Genomic DNA, 19630 nt, shown 5'->3' on the forward strand with positions numbered 1-19630 from the left:
GGACTGGCAGTTTAATGTTCCAGGGTCCAGATGCTATAGGAAAGATAGAACAGGAGGTAAGTGAGGAGGGGGAGTTGCGTTTTTGATTCGGGAAAGTATCACCGTAGTACAGCGAAAGGATATATCCGAGGGTTCGCCCACTGAGTCTACATGGGTAGAACTGAAAAATAAGATGGGTGAGATCACTTTGATAGAACTGAACTATAGGCCGCCAAATAGTCAGCGGGATATTGAGGAGCAAATATGTAAAGAGATTACAAATAGCTGCCGTAAAAATAGAATGGTAATAGTTGGGGACTTTAACTTTCCAAACATTAACTGGGACAGCCAGAGCACTAGGGGTTTGGATGAAGAGAAATTTGTTGAATGTATTCAAGAAGAATTCCTCATTCAATATGTGGCTGGCCGACCAGGGAGGGGGCGAAACTTGACCTCCTCTTGGGGAATAAGGAAGGGCAGGTGACAGAAGTGTTAGTGAGGGATCACTTTGGGACCAGTGACCATAATTCCATTAGTTTTAAGATAGCTATGGAGAATGAGAGTTCTGGCCCAAAAGTAAAAATTTTAAATTGGGGCAAGGCCAATTTCGAGGATATTAGGCAGGAACTTTCAAAAGTTAATTGGGGGGTTGCCTATTTGCAGGCAAGGGGACAACTGGTAAGTGGGAATTTTTGAAAAAGCTGTTAACTAGGGTTCAAGGTGAGCACATTCCTCTTAGAGTGAAGGATAAGGCTCGTAGGAGAGAACCCTGGATGACTCGGGATATTAGGCCATGGTCAAAAGGAAGGAGGAAGCATATGACATGAATAAGCAGCTGAATCAAATGAAGAGTATAGGGCTTGTCGGAGTAGAGTTAAGAGAGAAATCAGGAGGTCAAAAAGGGGACATGAGATTGTCTTGGCAGATAAGGCAAAGGAAAATCCAAAGAGCTTTTGCAGATACATAAACGGTGACTAGGGAGAGGGTAGGGCCTCTTAAGGATAAACAAGGTCATCTATGTGCAGATCCACAAGAGATGGTAGAGGTCCTAAATGAATATTTCTCGTCAGTATTTTCTACTGTTGAGAAAGGCACGAATGTTAGGGAAATTGGGGAAATAAAAAGTGATGTCTTGAAGAGTGTTATATTACAGAGAAGGGGGTGCTGGAGGTATTAAAGCTCATCAAGATAGATAAATTCTCGGGACCCGATGAAATGTATCCCAAGACGTTGTGGGAGGCTTGGGGGGAAATTGCCAGTCCCCTAGCTGAGATATTTGAATCATTGTCAGCAACAGGAGAGGTGCCTGAAGACTGGAGGATAGCAAATGTTGTGCCCTTCTTTAAGAAGGGCTGTAGGGATAAGCCTGGGAACTGCAGTCCGGTTAGCCTTATGTCTGTAGTGGGTAAATTGTTAGAAGGGATTCTGAGGGACAGGATCTACAGGCATTTAGACAGGCAAGGGCTAATTAGGGAAAGTCAGCTTGGCGTTGTAAGGGGAATGTCATGTCTCACCACTTTGATTGAGTTTTTTGAAGGGGTAACCAAGAAGGTAGGTGAGGGCAGTGCAGTCAACGTTGTCTACATGGACTTTAGCATGGCCTTTGACAAGGTACCACATGCTAGGTTGTTGCAAAAGGTTAAATCACGGAATCCAGGGTGAGGTAGCCAATTTGATACAAAATTAGCTTGGCGACGAAGCCAAAGGGAGGTTCTGGAGGGTTGTTTTTCAAACTGGAGGCCTGTGACCAACAGTGTGCCTCAGTGATCGGTGCTGGGTCCACTGTTATTTGTTATATATATATTAATGATTTGTATGAGAATATCGGAGGCATGGTTAGTAAGTTTGCAGATGACACCAAAATTGGTGGCATAGTGGATAGTGAAGAAGGGTATATAAGATTGCAACAGAATTTTGACCAATTGAGCCAGTGGGCCGATGAATGGCAGATGGAGTTTAATTTGGATAAATGTGAAGTGATGCATTTTGGTAGATCAAATCAGGGTGGGACCTACTCAGTAAATGGTAACGAGTTGGGGAGAGTTACAGAACAAAGAGATCGAGGGGTACAGGTTCATAGCTCCTTGAAAGTGGAGTCGCAGGTGGACAGGGTGGTGAAGAAGGCATTCAGCATGCTAGGTTTTATTGGTCAGAATATTGAATAAAGGAGTTGGGACGTCTTGTTGAAGTTGTACAATACATTAGTCAGACCACACATGGAATAATGTGTTCAGTTCTGGTCACCCTATTATAGGAAGGACATTGTTAAACTAGAAAGAGTACAGAAGAGGTTTACAAGGATGCTACCAGGACTTAATGGGCTGAGCTATAAGGAGAGGCAGGAACCTTTTTCCCCTGGAGCGTAGGAGGCATAGGGGCGATCTTATAGAGGTTTATAAAATAATGAGGGACATTGATACGGTAGAGGAGTCTAGTACCAGAGGGCATAGGTTTAAGGTGAGAGGGGAGAGATACAAAAGAGACCACAGGGAAAATGTCTTCACACAGGGTGGTGAGCATCTGGAATGAGCTGCCAGAGGCAGTAGTAGAGGCGGGTACAATTATTTTCCTTTATAACACAGACAGTTCATGGTAGGTGGATTGGCCACGCTAAATTGCCCCTTAATTGGAAAAAATTGATTGGGTACTCTAAATTTTTTTTAAGCATTATAAAAACAGAGTTACATGGGCAGGGTGGGTATAGAGGGATATGGGCCAAATGCAGGCAAGTGGGACTCGCTTAGTGATAGAAACTGGGCGGCACGGGCCAAAGGGCCTGTTTCCATGCTGTAAACATCTGTGACTCTATCAGTGGGGAAAATGTGCTGGGAAAACTATTAGGCTGAAAGGCTGCTAACTTCCCAGGACTTGATGGCCTGCATCCTTACATCTTAAAGAAAATGGCTGCAGAGGTAGTACATGCACTTATCATCAAAGAAATCCTGGAGGACTTCCGGGTGCGGCTATGCAGAGCTAGGTCGCATATTCGGCAGCTCCCGCTTGGAACGGACTTTTGGGCTCTTTTACAGGGCCCCCACGGCATTTGTTTGGCATTTCCCGGTGTGGGAAGAAGACTGCAGCATTCCCCTGACGGTGTCCCCCAGGAATGTTGTGTCTTTTGACTGCCAGACCCGGCAGAAACAGTGAAGGATTTGGCTTGATCTGCAGCAATCGACAGAGGCCTCTTCCAGCATGCAGGCGGGGGAAGGGCAAGCTTAAAGCTGCAATCTGACTTGACTCTATCAAAGGTGAATTCTAGCAGCAGAGGGAACAACTGTGAAAGGATCTACCAAGGCCATTGAAGAGGCGGGGACGAGGCTTCTGGTGGCGGCCATGGAGAAGTAGGTCGCACATTCGGCAGCTCCCGTCTGGAACCGACTCTCAGACCTTTTTCAGGAGTTTCCATAGACTTTTTGGGGCAGACTGGTGAAGCAAACACTGCCAACTTCTATGAAACAGACCAGAAGTGTAACGGCCAAAGGAGCGGCACTGGAGCAACTGGAGAAGCGAGGGAAAGAAAACAAAATGGCGGCGGCCAGGGACAAAGGGGAGCTGCAGGAGTTCATCAAGCGCTGCTTCGAGGAGCAGCGCGAGGAGATGCGCAAAGAGATGTTGGCGCCTATGCTTTCGACAATTGAAGGACTTGGGATCACGCAGAAGGCCCACGGAGCTAAGATCCAGGAGGGAAAGAAAAGAGTCAGTCAGAACGAGGATGAGCTCGTGGGCCTGGCGGTGAGAGTGGAGCAGAACGAGGCGCTACACAAGAGGTGGGTGGGAAGACTCGAAGACCTGGAGAACAGGTCGAGGAGAAAGAATCTGCGAATCCTGGGTCTCCCTGAGGGAGTGGAGGGGGCTGATGCCGGGGCATCCGCGAGCACGATGCTCGAGACGATGATGGGCACGAAGGCCCCTTCGAGGCCGCTGGAGTTGGATGGGGCACATTGGGTGCTGGCGAAGAAGCCCCAGGCAAATGAGCCGCCAAGGGCGATGGTAGTGAGGTTCCACCGGTTCACGGACAGAGAGTAGGTCCTGAGATGGGCCAAGAAGGAGCGGAGCAGTAAGTGGGACAATCCGAATATACCCGGACTGGAGCACGGAGGTTGCAAAGCGGAGAGCGGGTTTCAACCGGGCCAAAGCGGCGTTGTACCGGAAAGAAGTCAAATTCGGAATGCTGCAGCCAGCGTGACTGTGGGTCACATACAAGGGCCAACACTATTACTCTGAAACGCCTGAGGAGGCGTGGAACTTTGAACAAGCCGAAAAGTTGGACTCTAACTGAGGGTTTGTGAGGGTGGGGGGGCTGTTTTGGGGTTTGATGTGTGGTGTTTGTTGTATATAGGGGGTCAATTACACGCAGGAAATGTTACATGGGCTGGGGGAGAGAGACAAGGCCGCGACAGGAGCTGCCCCAGAGGGGGCGGAGCGGGCTTTAGAAAGCACGGGGTTTTTTCCCGCGCGCGGGAAGAAAGGCGCGAAGGGGAACGAAGGAATGCATATGGATTGGGAGACTCCCACGCGGGGAGGTCAATGGGACGGCAGGGGAAGCCGGGGTCAGCAGGCGTCAGCTGACTTACGGGAGTGACATGGGGGGAGCAAAAAAGCTAGACAGGGGTGTAGCGGGGGGGGAGGGGAGGGGGGGAAGGGGGGAAAAAGGGTTGCTGCTGCACTGGCAGAAAGGGAATGGGACACAGAAGAGGTGGGCGGGACGGGGTGTCCCCCCTCTGGGGGACTGGAGGGTGAGGGAGGCGTGGTCACGGGACCGGCCCAGAAAAGGAGGTGGCTAGTCGGCGGGGCGTGGGGGGGTGAGAGCCCCTCCAATCCGGCTGATAACGTGGAATGTGAGGGGCCTGAATGGGCCGGTGAAGAGGGCTCGAGTGTTCGCGCACTTAAAGGGACTGAAGGCGGACGTGGCGATGCTCCAAGAGACACATCTGAACGTGGCGGACCAGATCAGGTTAAGAAAGGGATGGTAGGGCAGGTATTCCACTCGGGACTGGACGCGAAGAATAGAGGGGTGGTAATATTGGTGGGAAAGCGGGTGTAATTTGAGGCCAAGACTATTGTAGCGGACAATGGAGGGCGATATGTAATGGTGAGCGGTAGGCTGCAAGGGACGTGGGTGGTGTTGGTAAACGTATACGCCCCGAACTGGGATGATGCAGGATTCATGAAGCGCATGTTGGGGCGCATTCCGGACCTGGAGCTAGGAGGCCTGATAATGGGAGGGGACTTCAATACAGTGTTGGATCCAGCACTGGACCGCTCCAAATCAAGGACTGGAAAGAGGCCGGCGGCAGCCAAGGTACTTAGGGGGTTTATGGATCAGATGGGGGGAGTGGACCCATGGCGGTTTGCAAGGCCGCAGGCCAGGGAATTTTCTTTCTTCTCCCATGTACACAAAGCCTACTCCCGGATAGATTTCTTTGTTCTGGGTAGGGCGCTCATCCCGAGGGTGGAGGGGACGGAGTATTCGGCTATAGCCGTTTCGGACCATGCCCCGCACTGGGTGGAACTGGAGCTGGGAGAGGAGAGGGACAAAGCCCGTTGTGGCGGCTGGATGTGGGACTGCTGGCGGACGAGGTGGTGTGTGGGAAGGTGAGGGGGTGTATCGAAAGGTACTTGGAGGCCAACGACAACGGGGAGGTGCGGGTGGGGGTGGTATGGGAGGCGTTGAAGGCGGTGATCAGAGGAGAGCTAATTTCCATTAGGGCTCATAGGGAGAAGACAGAGGGTATGGAAAGGGAGAGGTTAGTGGGGGAGATTTTGACAGTGGACAGGAGACACGCAGAGGCCCCGGAGGAAAGATTACTTGGGGAAAGACAGCGGCTCCAGACGGAGTTTGACCTGTTGACCACAGGGAAGGCGGAGGCACAGTGGAGGAAAGCGCAGGGGGCGACCTACGAGTATGGGGAAAAGGCTAGTCGGATGCTGGCACACCAGCTCCGCAAGAGGATGGCAGCGAGGAAAATAGGGAGAGTCAAAGATGGAAGGGGAGCCACGGTTCGGAGTGCGACGAAAATAAACGAGGTATTCAAGGCCTTTTATGAAGAGCTGTACAGATCCCAGCCCCCAGCGGGGGAAGAGGGGATGAGACGATTCCTAGATCAGCTGAGATTCCCGAGGGTGGGTGGAGGAACAAGAGGTGGCTGGTTTGGGGGCACCAATTGGGTTGGAGGAGCTGAGCAAGGGTTTGGGGAGCATGCAGGCGGGGAAGGCCCCGGGACCAGACGGATTCCCGGTGGAGTTCTACAGGAAGTACGCAGACCTGTTGGCCCCGCTACTGGTAAGAACCTTTAATGAGGCAAGAGAGGAGGGGACCCTGCCCCCGACAATGTCTGAAGCGACAATTTCTTTGATCCTAAAGCGGGACAAGGACCCACTGCAATGTGGATCGTACAGGCCGATCTCGCTCCTCAATGTGGATGCAAAGTTGCTGGCAAAAGTGCTGGCCACGAGGATCGAGGACTGTGTCCCGGGGGTAATCCACGAGGACCAGACGGGATTTGTAAAGGGCAGGCAACTAAACACCAATGTGCGGCGGCTCTTAAACGTGATAATGATGCCATCGGAGGAGGGAGCAGCGGAGATGGTGGCAGCTATGGACGCGGAGAAGGCCTTTGACCGAGTAGAGTGGGAGTACCTCTGGGAGGTGCTGCGTAGGTTTGGGTTCGGGGTAGGGTTTATCAATTGGGTTAAGCTCCTTTACAGGGCCCCGATGGCGAGTGTAGTGACGAACCGGCGGAGGTCGGAGTACTTTCGACTGTACCGCGGGACGAGGCAGGGGTGCCCCCTGTTCCCCCTGTTGTTCGCATTGGCGATCGAACCATTGGCCATGTCATTGAGGGAGTCTAATAAATGGAGGGGGGTGGTCCGAGGGGGAGAAGAGCATCGGGTGTCGCAAGATGCGGATGACCTGTTGCTGTACGTGGCGGATCCAATGGAGGGGATGGTGACGGTCATGCAAACTCTAAGGGAGTTTGGGGAGTTTTTGGGCTATAAGCTCAATGTAGGGAAGAGTGAGCTCTTTTTATTACAGGCGGGGGACCAAGAAAGAGGAATAGGGGACCTATCGCTGAGGAGGGCGGAGGGGAGCTTTCGGTATCTGGGGATCCAGATAGCCAGGAGTTGGGGGACCCTACATAAACTGAGTCTGACGAGGTTGGTGGAGCAAATGGAGGAGGATTTCAAAAGATGGGACATGTTACCGCTCTAGCTGGCGGGTAGAGTGCAGTCGGTCAAAATGGTGGTTCTTCCGAGGTTTCTGTTTGTGTTTCAGTGCCTTCCCATCGTGATCACTAAGGCCTTTTTTAAGAGAGTAGGCAGGAGTATTATGGGGTTTGTGTGGGCGAATAAGACCCAGAGAGTAAGGAGAGGGTTCCTGGAACGCAGTAGGGACCGAGGAGGGTTGGCGCTGCCAAACCTGGGGAGCTACTACTGGGCAGCAAATGTGGCGATGATCCGCAAGTGGGTTATGGAGGGAGAGGGGGCGGCATGGAAGAGGATGGAGATGGCGTCCTGTAAAGGAACGAGCCTGGGGGCGTTGGTGACGGCACCGCTGCCGCTCTCGCCGACAAAGTATACCACGAGCCCGGTGGTGGCGGCAACGCTAAGGATCTGGGGCCAGTGGAGACAGCACCGGGGTGCAATGGGAGCATCGGTGTGGTCCCCGATCAGGGGTAACCACCGGTTTGTCCCGGGGAAGATGGACGGGGGGGTTCCAGAGGTGGCATCGGGCGGGGATTGGAAGAATGGGGGACCTGTTCATCGACGGGACGTTTGCGAGCCTAGGGGCACTGGAGGAGAAGTTCGAGTTACCCCCGGGAAATGCCTTTAGATATATGCAGGTGAGGGCTTTTGTGAGGCGACAGGTGAGGGAATTCCCGTTACTCCCGGCACAAGAAGTTCAAGATAGGGTGATCTCGGGTGTATGGGTCGGGGAGGGCAAGGTGTCGGAAATACACCAGGAGTTGAAAGAAGAGGGGGAAGCGCTGGTAGAAAAGTTGAAGGGTAAATGGGAGGAGGAGCTGGGGGAGGAGATCGAGGAAGGTCTGTGGGCTGATGCCCTAGGTAGGGTTAATTCCTCCTCCTCATGTGCCAGGCTCAGCCTGATACAATTTAAGGTGGTCCACAGAGCGCACTTGACGGGGGCGAGGTTGAGTAGGTTCTTTGGGGTAGAGGACAGATATGGAAGGTGCTCAGGGAGCCCGGCGAACCATGTCCATATGTTTTGGTTATGCCCGGCACTGGAGGGGTTCTGGAGAGGAGTGGCGGGAACAATATCTCAGATGGTGAAAGTCCGGGTCAAGCCAAGCTGGGGGCTAGCAATATTTGGAGTAGTGGACGAACTGGGGGTGCAGGAGGCGAAAGAGGCCGGCATTCTGGCCTTTGCATCCCTAGTAGCCCGGCGAAGGATCTTGCTAATGTGGAAGGAGGCGAAGCCCCCCAGCCTGGAGGCCTGGATAAATGATATGGCTGGGTTCATAAAGTTGGAGAGGATTAAGTTCGCCTTGAGAGGGTCTGCGCAGGGGTTCTACAGGCGGTGGCAACCGTTCCTAGACTATCTCGCGGAGCGTTAGAGGAAGGTCGGTCAGCAGCAGCAGCAACCTTGGGGGGGTGGGGGAACGTCCTGGGAGGGGGGGTGGGAGGGAGGGGGAAAGGGGGGACTGCCTGGGAGGGTGGATGAGCAAGAGATAACATGAAGGGTTGGGGAAACTGGCACGTACGGGTGAGGGCCAGTGTACAAAGCTGTGTAAATATATCATTTTGCCATGTATATATCTTGCTCTGCGCGATTTCCCTTTTTTTTTTGTTACGGGGGGGGGGGGTTATTGTTTGTAAGGGAGAAAAATTGTGTTAAAAAACTTTAATAAATATATATTTTTTTAATTTTAAAATAAAAGAAATCCTGAGATTCTAGATTGGGAAATAGCCAATGTAACACTTTTATTCAAGGAAGGAGGGAGACAGAAAGCAGGAAAAGTACAGGCCAGTTAGCTTAACATCTGTCATAGGGAAATTGCTAGAATCCATCATGAAAGGGGTTATAACAGGATACTTATAAATAATTTGATCAATTACAGTCAACATGTGTTTGTGAAAGGCAAACAGTGTTGAACTAATTTATTAGAGTTTTTGAAGAAATAACATGCAAGGTGGATAAAGGGGAACCTGTAAAAGTGTTATCCCTGGATTTAAGAAGGCATTTGATAAGTTGTCACATCAAAGGTTACTACACAAGCTAAGATTTTGATGCAAGGCATAACATATTAGCATGGTTAATAGATTGGTTAGCTAAGAGGAAGCAGAGCGCAGAGATAACTGAGTTTTGTTTTGGAGGAAAATCATGCAGACATGGGGAGAATGTGCAAACTCCACAAAGACAGTCAACCAAGGTCAGAATCGAACCTAGATCCCTGGCGCTGTGACGCAGCAGTGATATCCACTGTGCCACCATGCCGCCCATGTACATTTATTTTCCCAGAATGCAGGAGGTTGAGTCACTGAATTTATTCAATGTAGAGTTCAACAGATTCTATACAGCACTGGAGAGCATTTTGATAGACAAGGAAATCAAGGGTTATTAGGGATGCAGACGTCAAAGTGGAGTTGATTGCAACCCAGATCAATGGTGGCGCAGCAGGGTAGTACAGTGCTTCACAGGTCCAGGGTCCCAACTTCGATTTCCGGCTTGGGTCACTGTCTGTGCCGAGTCTGCACGTTCTCCCCGTGTCTGCGTGGGTTTCCTCTGGGTGCTCCGGTTTCCTCCCACAGTCCATAGATGTGCAGATTAGGTAGATTGGCTATGTCAAATTACCCTTAGTGTCCAAAAAGGTTAGGTGGGGTTACTGGGTTACGGGGAAGGGTTGGAAGTGTAGGCCCGTGCAGACTCGATGGGCCTCGTTCTGCACTGTAAATTCTATGAAATACTCTATTAAATGATTATATTGAATGGTGCGACAGGCTCAAAAGCTGAATGGCCTACTCTTGCTCCTAAGTACTACATAACACTATTGATCTATTCACCGATCTGCACAATCCATCTTCTATGGAATGATCAATCTCATGGTTTTGCTCATACCTGTCTCAACATTGTCTCCATTATGCTTTAATGCCCTGCAGTTACCTACAATTTTACCTAGTCATCCTTGATACCTTCCTAATCATTATTTGCAGAATATTCCTTGCAAATCACCTTCATGAGCAGCTTATACTTGAGCACATCCAACTCTCTCTGATGCTACACTGACACCATGGGCATTATTATAATGCTTAGCTGTTGGTCTTACATCAAGTGGGATAATTTACGACATCATTCTGCGCAAATCAGCAAAGCCATAAGAAATCTACTTTCACACAACTATTCAGATGGTGTGCGCTTCAAATTTCAACATTCTCAGATTAAATGTAATAGTATCTTGCAAAACTTCAGTGCAACAGAAGAATGCATTTACCTCTTTCCACCAGTGTGCAAGTCCTAGACTGAGCCTCAAGCATTTTCACCACATATATATGTCACCTAAAATCTGGAAAGCAGTGGCATGCTCCTCTTCCATTCAAAGAACCACAAACCCTTCTCACCAGTTCCTGCCAAGCTACATGGTTTTAGTGTCCCAATGAATCATCTTCAAGACTCTAGCCTTTCACATTCCCCAAAGTCCACCCCAATTTAAGTCATATTCCTCAAACATCCTTATTGTGTCCCATGGTACTCTCTCCTGCTTTAACTCCAAATTGTCCCAAGTCATCCAGGCCATGATCTAAGGTCAAGCATTCAGTTTCAGAATGCTTTTCTATACTGCACTGAAGAACATTTTTATTTTCTTCAAAGTACATTAATAAAGATGTTAACCCTGTACTACACATAAACATGCACAACATTCAGTAGGAACACTTACAGCTTTAGCAGTTTAAGTTTAAATATTGTAAAATTCATACTAAACGTACCTGGAATAGATGTTCAGCAATACTAAAATTCAATATTCAAAATAAAACTAACAGCCAAATATTTGTCAGCATTAGATTTTCACTGGCAAGTTCTACAGATAAATGCTGCATAGAAGTGAATTCCTACTGGATGCCCAGCAATTTATGTAGGGAATAGTGATTGACAGTGACTGGTTTTACAGTTAAAATTCTCAAATAGAATGATGTCCCTTGCATTCTATTTTGACACATTGTGGCTTGAAACAGGTCTTACCTTGTTGTTCATAAATGCTTTCAGACATTGGATAAGCTTATGTTGGTTTCTTTTGTCAATAATTTCTTGTCTAGGGTAAAAAGAAATAGGAGCATAGATATATATTCGTCAAACAATGGTCTTAAACTCTAGCTTTATTAAAACATGGGTGGCACGGTGACACAGTGGTTAGCGCTGCTGCCTCACAGCGCCAGGGACCTGATTTTGATTCCGACCTTGGGTGACTGTCTGTGTGGGGTTTGCACGTGTCTGCGTGAGTTTCTTCCAGTGCTTGGTTTCTCACAGCCCAAAGATATGCAGGTTAGGTGGATTGGCCATGCTAAATTGCCCCTTAGTAAAGGTTAGATGGGGTTACGATTATAGGGTGGGGGAGTAGACCTGGGTGGGATGTTCTTTCGCAGTGTCGGTGGGACAAATGGCACTGTAGGGATTCTATGAATGAATGAACTACGACAATCTGTTTTAAATGGATGGCTGGACAAAATATTCACATGGAACCATCTTGTTAACTTAAATACGATGACTTGAAAGCTCAGGCAATTTCACCTATGAAGCCAAGACCACAGGCATTATTCACATCCAGCAGGATTAGATGAATTTGCCATGCTAAATTATCCTTAGTGGCCAAAGTGGCTAGCAGGGTTACTAGGTTACAGGGATAGTGTGGAGGTGTGGGCTTGGGTAGGGTGCTCTTTCCAAGGGCCAGTGCAGACTCGACGGGCCGAATGGCCTCCTTCTGCACTGTAAATTCTAGGATTCTAGGATTGAAGGACAACTTGTAAAGAGAAATACCAAGGTGAATTTTAAGGACCCCCACCAAGCATGTTTGAGGCAGGGAGGAATGGTACCCAAATTAGGACAGGTGCCTAGCCCACCACATTTTCTCCCACACATTATAAGAGGACACAAGTAAAACATTGGCTAGCCCGCTCACCTTTGGGTTTATTGAGGCCCTTAACCGGCAAATAAAAGGCAGGTTTGTGCCGTCATAGAACAGTGGGCATTGGAAGGTGGAGAGGAGAGGCCAGCCCGCTGTTTAACCAACTCTAATGAAAAGGCAGGAAGGATGGGGGGGGAGTGGAATAACTCTTTTCGGGGGGATGCTGTTGCATTGGGGAGCAGCTCCAACACAATATTCTGCCAGCTCTGCCTCAATACGCTACCCTATCTCCTTTGTGTCCAGGCACCTAGCCTCCGAACCTAGATCCCACACTCTTCCTTCTCTTCCCTGGGGTCCCCGACACCTTCTTGTGCAAAAATCCCCAGAATTAGGTTTCAAGCCAACTTCCATTATCTTCCTTCTTCTAGTCCCAGCAGCAACCACTGCTTGCTGTTGGCACTACAGGGGAGACTACTCCGCTATGGCTAATCAGATTGGCCAACAGCTCTCGAGGGCAGGATTTCCTGTTCATGAGGGGCATAAGTCTCACGCTCACCTCATGAAGGCTGTCCCTAGCACATTATCAAGTCAGACAGCATTTGACTGACTTTTCTGCTGGGTGGGTGAGGGAGAGGGAGAGGGAGAGGGAAAGAGAGAGAGAGAGAGAGAGAGAGAGAGAGAGAGAGAGAGAGAGAGAGATGCAGAGCTGTACACAGGCATGCCAACATCTACCAGAAAGGAGGGAAGAAAAATACTAAGTTTGGAATAAACTGTGAATCAAGTAGGCCATTTTGGAACGAGTACAAAAACGCCTATCGCAGCTGTATGAGGAGTATTATGTTGAATAGTTCGTCAGAGTGCATGTGAATATCACCTAAATACTATATCACAAATGTTTATTAAATGCCTTGGTGTATTTTGTTTAGTTCCAAACTTTTTTCCATTTCATCTTGTGTCCTTAAATTGAAACAACTGTCTACTACTTACTGCTTTTTGTCCAATAGTTTCTCCAAAGCATCAAGCATGAGACCAAGTCCTTCATGACCAAAGTTATTAACCCAGCTGAAAAACAAAGACATGTATTAATTATATTTATGCTGCATTAAAATACATGAAAGAAAATAAAGTGAAATATTGTTAAAAAATATATAATTAGCTATCCACAAAAACATATTTTGGAAAGTTCTGTAAACTGCATGTGCTCAGACTCCAATGGCAGGGTTTCTAACTCCCTTAACTATTCAAAAGTTTGATAAATACTGAGTCCTTGAGGTAAAAATGATAACGACTGCATTTAAAGTGACAAAAATAATTCTATTGATGAATTCTGAAATGTCACTTTCTGTTCCACACCTTATTTTGTAAATTACATATTACAGTTGGGCAAAAAAGGCAAATAAGTGGATGTGAGAATTTTTCTTGAGCAATTTGATTGAGTCACTTTCTCCCATCATTTATCCTAGTTTTTTTCTGGTCTTTCAAATAGATTGTTTCCATTCATTCATTTCTCATAGATAGTTTTTTTACATCAAATAAAAATGAATGAAGAATTAGTTAAAGCCAAAGTATTTGTTCATTTACCGGATCCCTGCAAACTAATAATGTTACAGCTTAGACTTTTTCCTCATGTGAAATGCTTGGCATAAACAACTGCGTTCCTTATGAAAGAAAACTTCCATTCTTTGTATTCTGCCACACTGTTAGTAGAGCCCTAGTTTCAATTAACCTTGATCGTAGTAAATTGCTTTTTGGGTACTAAGCAGGTAATAAGTTTCTTATCAATTCTGACATCAAAACTATCATACTATTAAACCACTTTATTAACGCTTTAAATGAATGGAATTATTCACAATTTCAAAAATATGACTCCTAAGATGAAAGAAAGGAATCAAGAAAATATGAATGAGCACAATATTAGGTAATTGAAATCACTCCATGGTTAACTGATGTTCAGAAAGCTGTTATTTTCTTTAAAGATTTCTGTTAACAGATTACAGCTAAACATTTTCTGTCATATCATGCGTATCTTCAAGTTTCCAAATGTATATTTGGGGATGAAATATTGGGCATAAAATTAAGAGGCTATGCTGCCCAAAACTAAAACCTATCTGATACAACTGGAATCTTAGTGCTTCTCCCGTTAGTTCACACCCTAAGTGTGGTAGCGAGCGAGATTGTCGGGTGCTTCCCAACGGCCAACTAGGCGAGACCACGATGGGTATCTAACGTCAATTAGGGCAGGTAATGATGCCCCACAGGTTTCACGGCGGAAATGGCTGTCTCGCCAGCTGATTCGTTTGGACCGAACCCTGCAGCTCCCCGGTAACAAGGGGGAGCAGCTCTCAAACAGTTCCATCCGAGCAAACCCCAGACAGCACGTGGCCATGCCACCGCACAGGTCTGTTCCACGATTCAGAGATGCTGACCTGGCCAGACTGGAGGTAGAGTCGCAACAGGACACCCTGTTCCCCGAGGGGGTCGGAGGGTCAGCCACAGGTCAGCCGGTGCCACCTGGGAGGCAGTAGCAGCGGCCGTCAGCTCAGGGAGCATAACCAGGAGGTCCTCGGTCCAGTGTTAGAAGCTGCTCAACGACCTTCACTGGGCCACCCGGGCGAGTTGACATCAGCCCCATCAGGCAGCACCGGTCCCGCCTTCAGCCCCCTACCTCCCTTTCCCAGCACAATATCCCACCTGTGCTGGCACCCACCAGCACAACCCACCCATGTATAGCAGTGGTGTCCAAGCCTATCTGCCGCCATTGCCACCACTAACCCCTCCCCTCCTCCCTGGGTGATGCATGAAGCGTGCTGCTCACAATGCCCACTCTTTGTCCCCGCAGGGGAAGTAGGCAGAAAAGGGCCCTGAAGGCCCCTGCCACTCCCTCCACCGGCACCGCAGGGACAATCTCTTAGGGGGTCCACAATACCATCCATAATGTGACACCCGTAAGGAATTGGAGAGGTGGGAGACCGGCAATCAGTTATGGTTTCCATCCAGGACCCTCGAGTCGCTCAAACCTCCCCACCCTTACGTTCCCCGTCTTCTTTCAGGGTACCATCCAACAAACCAATTGTGCTGGGGGACCCCACCTTGCACAAGCAGCCCCGGCCACAGCAGGGGCCCTTGGCACCAGACCACAGGCTTCTGCCGGGAACACAACTTGGATCGGGCTCAGGGTCGATCCCCAATCCACACACACTCACCTCTGGTCATGGTGCTGAGGCCCAGCTCTCAGATGTTTGATTGTTGGCTGCTGCCTCTGTGGTGTTGATGCCTCCGGTGTTCAGGCAATGCTCCAAGGCCTCACAGTCTGATTGGGACGCTAGGCAATAACACTCGCCTGTGACATGGTATGTCCACCCACGGGAAGCCACATGAGAGCTGTGAAGTGCTCGTGTAACTAAGAATACCACTTCCTTAGTAGCAATAGCCTAAGCTACCACTGTCAGAGGGAGTTAAAGTGACCTTCACCATGTTACCACGGAGAGGGCTCTGCCTAGCGGTGTTCAGTGGGATGGACAGACAGCAGCTGAAGTTTCCCTTATTATGTGCATTCACATTCCGAGGGTGTGGCCTGCTGGGACCCACAGGTACTGAGCACCTCGCCCCGCGCCTCCTCCAATCCCCTCAGCAGCCATTGCGCTAGTTTCACAATTTTAACAAGGTGTGCTAAAGGGCACCCCCGTGACCACTTGCTGGGGAGTCAGTTAGATCACAGGAGGCCATTAGCTGGGGATCTAGCAATATGGAGATTGGCCTCAACTGGTGTTAATTGGCACCTCGCTACATTTAGGCGAGATACGGAACCCACCAACGGGAACGGGCCAGTTAGATTGTAAACAGATCAGCACCTGGCACAGATCCCGATTTTGGCCTCTCCCGCGTTCTAACCAGCGCGCACAGATTCGTAATGCTAGGCTATTTTCTTTTCATGTCAAACACCATAATGTCAACTGTCATCATACAGTGATTTGCAAAGAGATAGCAACTTATGCAGTTGCGCTTATATCATGTATTTTTCTATTAATATGTTCTCACAAGTCCACAAGTAAAAATGATGGCCTAGAAATTTGATCATGCCAGAAACTGCACTTTCCTGGTGGTGATTAAGGCTTTTCCCTCTACTATGCACAGGATCCCACTCCAGGGACATGCATTTTATTTCTCCACTGGTCAGGTTTGCGTGCCCCTGCACGTAAGCTCACATGCATTGCGTGGGCGTGCCCCTTAAAGCAGCCGCGCTACAACAGTTCTCTTCCAAGATGTAAGTGAAGTTGGCTATCAGGTCCACAAGCACCATCAAATCCTCCAGGATGTCTTTCATACAGGTATTCTATAAGTGTGACAGTGTTCTCAGGTATTCCACCATCGAGATCTTCACAAACAAGCTCAAACTAAAATGACTCAATATCCATCCACATCTATGTTCTATGTTCTAGCTGGCTGGCAATCGGGATTGTGAACCTTGGCTGTTTTCTCTGAGCCGAGAGGCACTGAGGCAATCGATAGTACCCCAAATGATGTCCTGATTCAGATAGGAAAACCCAGATCAGGGATTGAGCTGAGGGCCTCAAGTCCCGGATAGTTTAGTGTCATATTTATCCATTGTGTTACGAACAAGCAGTGCATGTATTTACATATTACCCAAGGAGTGAGATTTACATGAGGAACCGAGACATGAAATGACAATCCACTGATAGGTAGAAAGAGTAGAGATATTGTGTTCTCCAATATTTATATTTCTGTTATCCTTCAGTTGTAAAATCAAATCAAAATAGTTTACAATAGCTGAACTAAATTAAAATATTCCATTCGCAAATACTAGTACTGTAAATTAACATGTTTTAATAATACAATGCTTAAGCATATTCATCAAGGAGATTACACATTACAGAATGTCTCAAGTCTGAGCTGCAAGAGATCTGGTTTTCAGCATCAAAAACCTTCATTCCATACATTTCAACTGAACTCAGCAGTTCACATTTCTTGGTAAATGGCGTGATATTTGTTTAATTCTGCGGCATATGCCAAGAAGCAAAATTAGTATGTTGACTTGGGTAGTAATTCAGAGCAAACTAAAGTGCATCTTAATAAAGTTGAATGAACCCTATTACACAAGTTTTACCTCTGCAGTCTCTTTAATTTCTGCTTCATTTTAAAAACAACAGCTGAAAAGATTGGCATGTACCAAGGATTGTTACTCCCTTTCCATCCTGAAATTCTTGTTTAAATATTTTATTCTTCTGTATCCATTTGAAGTCATTTGAGATGCTTTGCAAGTGGTTAAACAACTTATACAGCTTTTCCTAAAATCCCTGACAGGACTTCAAACGATGTACATAAAAGACAACATTTGATCAAAAAACCTTTAGACAGAGTAAACAGAGCATCCTATTAAACTACAGAAAAGACAGTTCATAGTATTTTCAGAAAGAGCACAATGTCAGGGGAAAAGTTACTTATCAAATTTGATGAAAAATCCAATAATGAAAGGTTGCAGCAAAAATGCTCCTGATTTTTGTCCTATAGATAAATTGTAAATTCAGCAAGTTATTGAATTACAATTGTTTTCACAGGAATCTGTAATCCCCTCGGGTTTGCTCTGCCAATCCAGTTATATGACGGCTGTTCAGAACCTTACCTCCATATCCCTTGAAACCCTGACATGACAAAATCTCTCAGTTTTGAAGCATCAATTGATCCATCATCCACATTCTTTTCTGGGGTAGCTTTCCATATTTCTACTACACTTACTATGGAAAGGTGCTTGATTTCGCTCCACAATGGCTGAGGTCCAATTAAGTCCCTCACCAAAGGAGGTGATTTCTCCAACCAAACATATCTAATCATTTAGCATTGTAAACACCTCAATCAGTTCATCACTCAAATCTCCTCCATTCAAAGGAATATAAGCTCAACTCCCTGCAGCCTATCCTCATAATTTGCATAGAAACATAGAAAATAGAACATAAAACATAGGAGCAGGCCATCGGCCCTTCGAGTCTGCTCTGCCATTCACTATGATCATGACTGATCATCAAACTCAGTAACCTGTTCTTGCTTCTCCCCCCCCCCCACCCCAATATCCTTTGATCCCTTTCGCCCCAAGAGCGATATCTAACTCCTTCTTCATAGAATCATAGAATTTACAGTGCAGGAGGCCATTCAGCCCATCGAGTCTGCACCGGCCCTTTGGAAAGAGCACCCTAACTAAGCCCACACCCCTACCCTATCCCCGTAACTCAGTATCCCCACCCAACCTTTTTGGACACGACGGGAAATTTAGCATGGCCAATCCAGCTAACCTGCAGATCTTTCGACTGTGGGAGGAAACCAGAGCACCCGGAGGAAACCCATGCAGACACGGAGAGAAAGTGCAAACTCCGCACAGACAGTGACCCAAGACGGCAATCGAACCTGGGACCCTGGAGCTGTGAAGCAACTGTGCTAACCACTATGCTACCGTGCCCCTCATTGAAAGAATACAATGCTTTGGCCTCAACGGCTCTCTGCAATAGCGAATTCCACAGGTTCGCCACACTCTAGGTGAAGAAATTTCTCATCATCTCATTCTAAATGGCTTACCCTGTATCCTTAGAATGTGAATCCTGGTTCTCGACTCCCACCATCATTAACATCCATTCTGCATCTCCCTGTCTAATCCTGTTAGAATTTTATAGGTTTCTATGAGATTCCCCCTCCTTCTTTTAAACTCCAGCAAATATAACCCTAACTGACTCAATGGGAGGGATTCTCCAACCCTCCCCCCCTCCGCCGGGTCGGAGAATTGCCAGGGGGGGCGGCGTGAATCCCGCCCCCGCCGGCCACCAAATTCTCCGGCACCGGAGATTCGGTGGGGGCGGGAATCGCGCCGCGCCAGTCGGCGGGCCCCACCCCCCGGCGATTCTTCGGCCCGCGATGGGCCGAAGTCCCGCTGCTTCTATGCCAGTCCCGCCAGCGCAAATTGAACCAGGTCCCTTACCAGCGGGATCTGGCGGCGCGGGCGGGCTCCGGGGTCCTAGGGGGGGCGCGGGGCAATCTGGCGATCGGGGCCCACTGATCCGCAGGCGAGCCTGTGCCGTGGGGGCACTCTTTTCCTACGTGCCGACCATCAGCCTCCGCCATGGCCGACGCGTTGGTGAACCCCCCCCCCGCACATGCGTGGGGTTGACGTCAGCAGCCGCTGACGCTCCCGCGCATGCCCGGACTCGCGCCAGCCAGCGGAGTCCCTTCAGCCCCGGCTGGCGCAGCGCCAAAAGCCTTCCACACCAGCCGGCGGGGCATCAACCACTCTAGTGCGGGCCTAGCCCCTAAAGGTGCGGAGGATTCCGCTCCTTTGGGGCGGCCAGACGCCGGAGTGGTTCATGCCACTCCGTCCCGCCGGGACCCCCCGCCCTGCCGGCTAGGGGAGAATCCCGCCCAACAACTCATTCCTGCCATCGAAGAATCTGTCTGGTAAACCTTTGCTACATTCCCTCCACAGCAAGAGCATCCTTCTTCAGATAGGGATACTAAAATTGCACACAATATTCCAGGTGCGGTCTCACCAAGGCCATATATAATTGCAGCAAGAC

The 19630-nt window shown here is 48.4% G+C and overlaps 1 protein-coding gene across 4 annotated transcripts in view; it reads right to left on the reverse strand.

Annotated features, from left to right (window-relative positions):
- The window catches only part of diaph2 (diaphanous-related formin 2), a 983399-nt gene that overhangs the window by 684342 nt on the left and 279427 nt on the right, over window positions 1-19630 (reverse strand). For all 4 annotated transcript variants that reach the window (XR_011946649.1, XM_072505206.1, XM_072505205.1 and 1 more), the window contains 2 exons: window positions 13044-13118; window positions 11177-11246 (listed from right to left, as the gene is read on the reverse strand). Coding sequence is in view for 3 of the 4 variants with exons in the window: in XM_072505206.1 (XP_072361307.1) it covers window positions 11177-11246; window positions 13044-13118 (145 nt within the window). In the remaining variant the exon portion in view is untranslated. The remainder of the gene's footprint in view (window positions 1-11176; window positions 11247-13043; window positions 13119-19630) is intronic.

The sequence above is a fragment of the Scyliorhinus torazame genome, chromosome 5 (assembly GCF_047496885.1).
Source record: "Scyliorhinus torazame isolate Kashiwa2021f chromosome 5, sScyTor2.1, whole genome shotgun sequence".
NCBI classification, from domain to species: domain Eukaryota; kingdom Metazoa; phylum Chordata; class Chondrichthyes; order Carcharhiniformes; family Scyliorhinidae; genus Scyliorhinus; species Scyliorhinus torazame.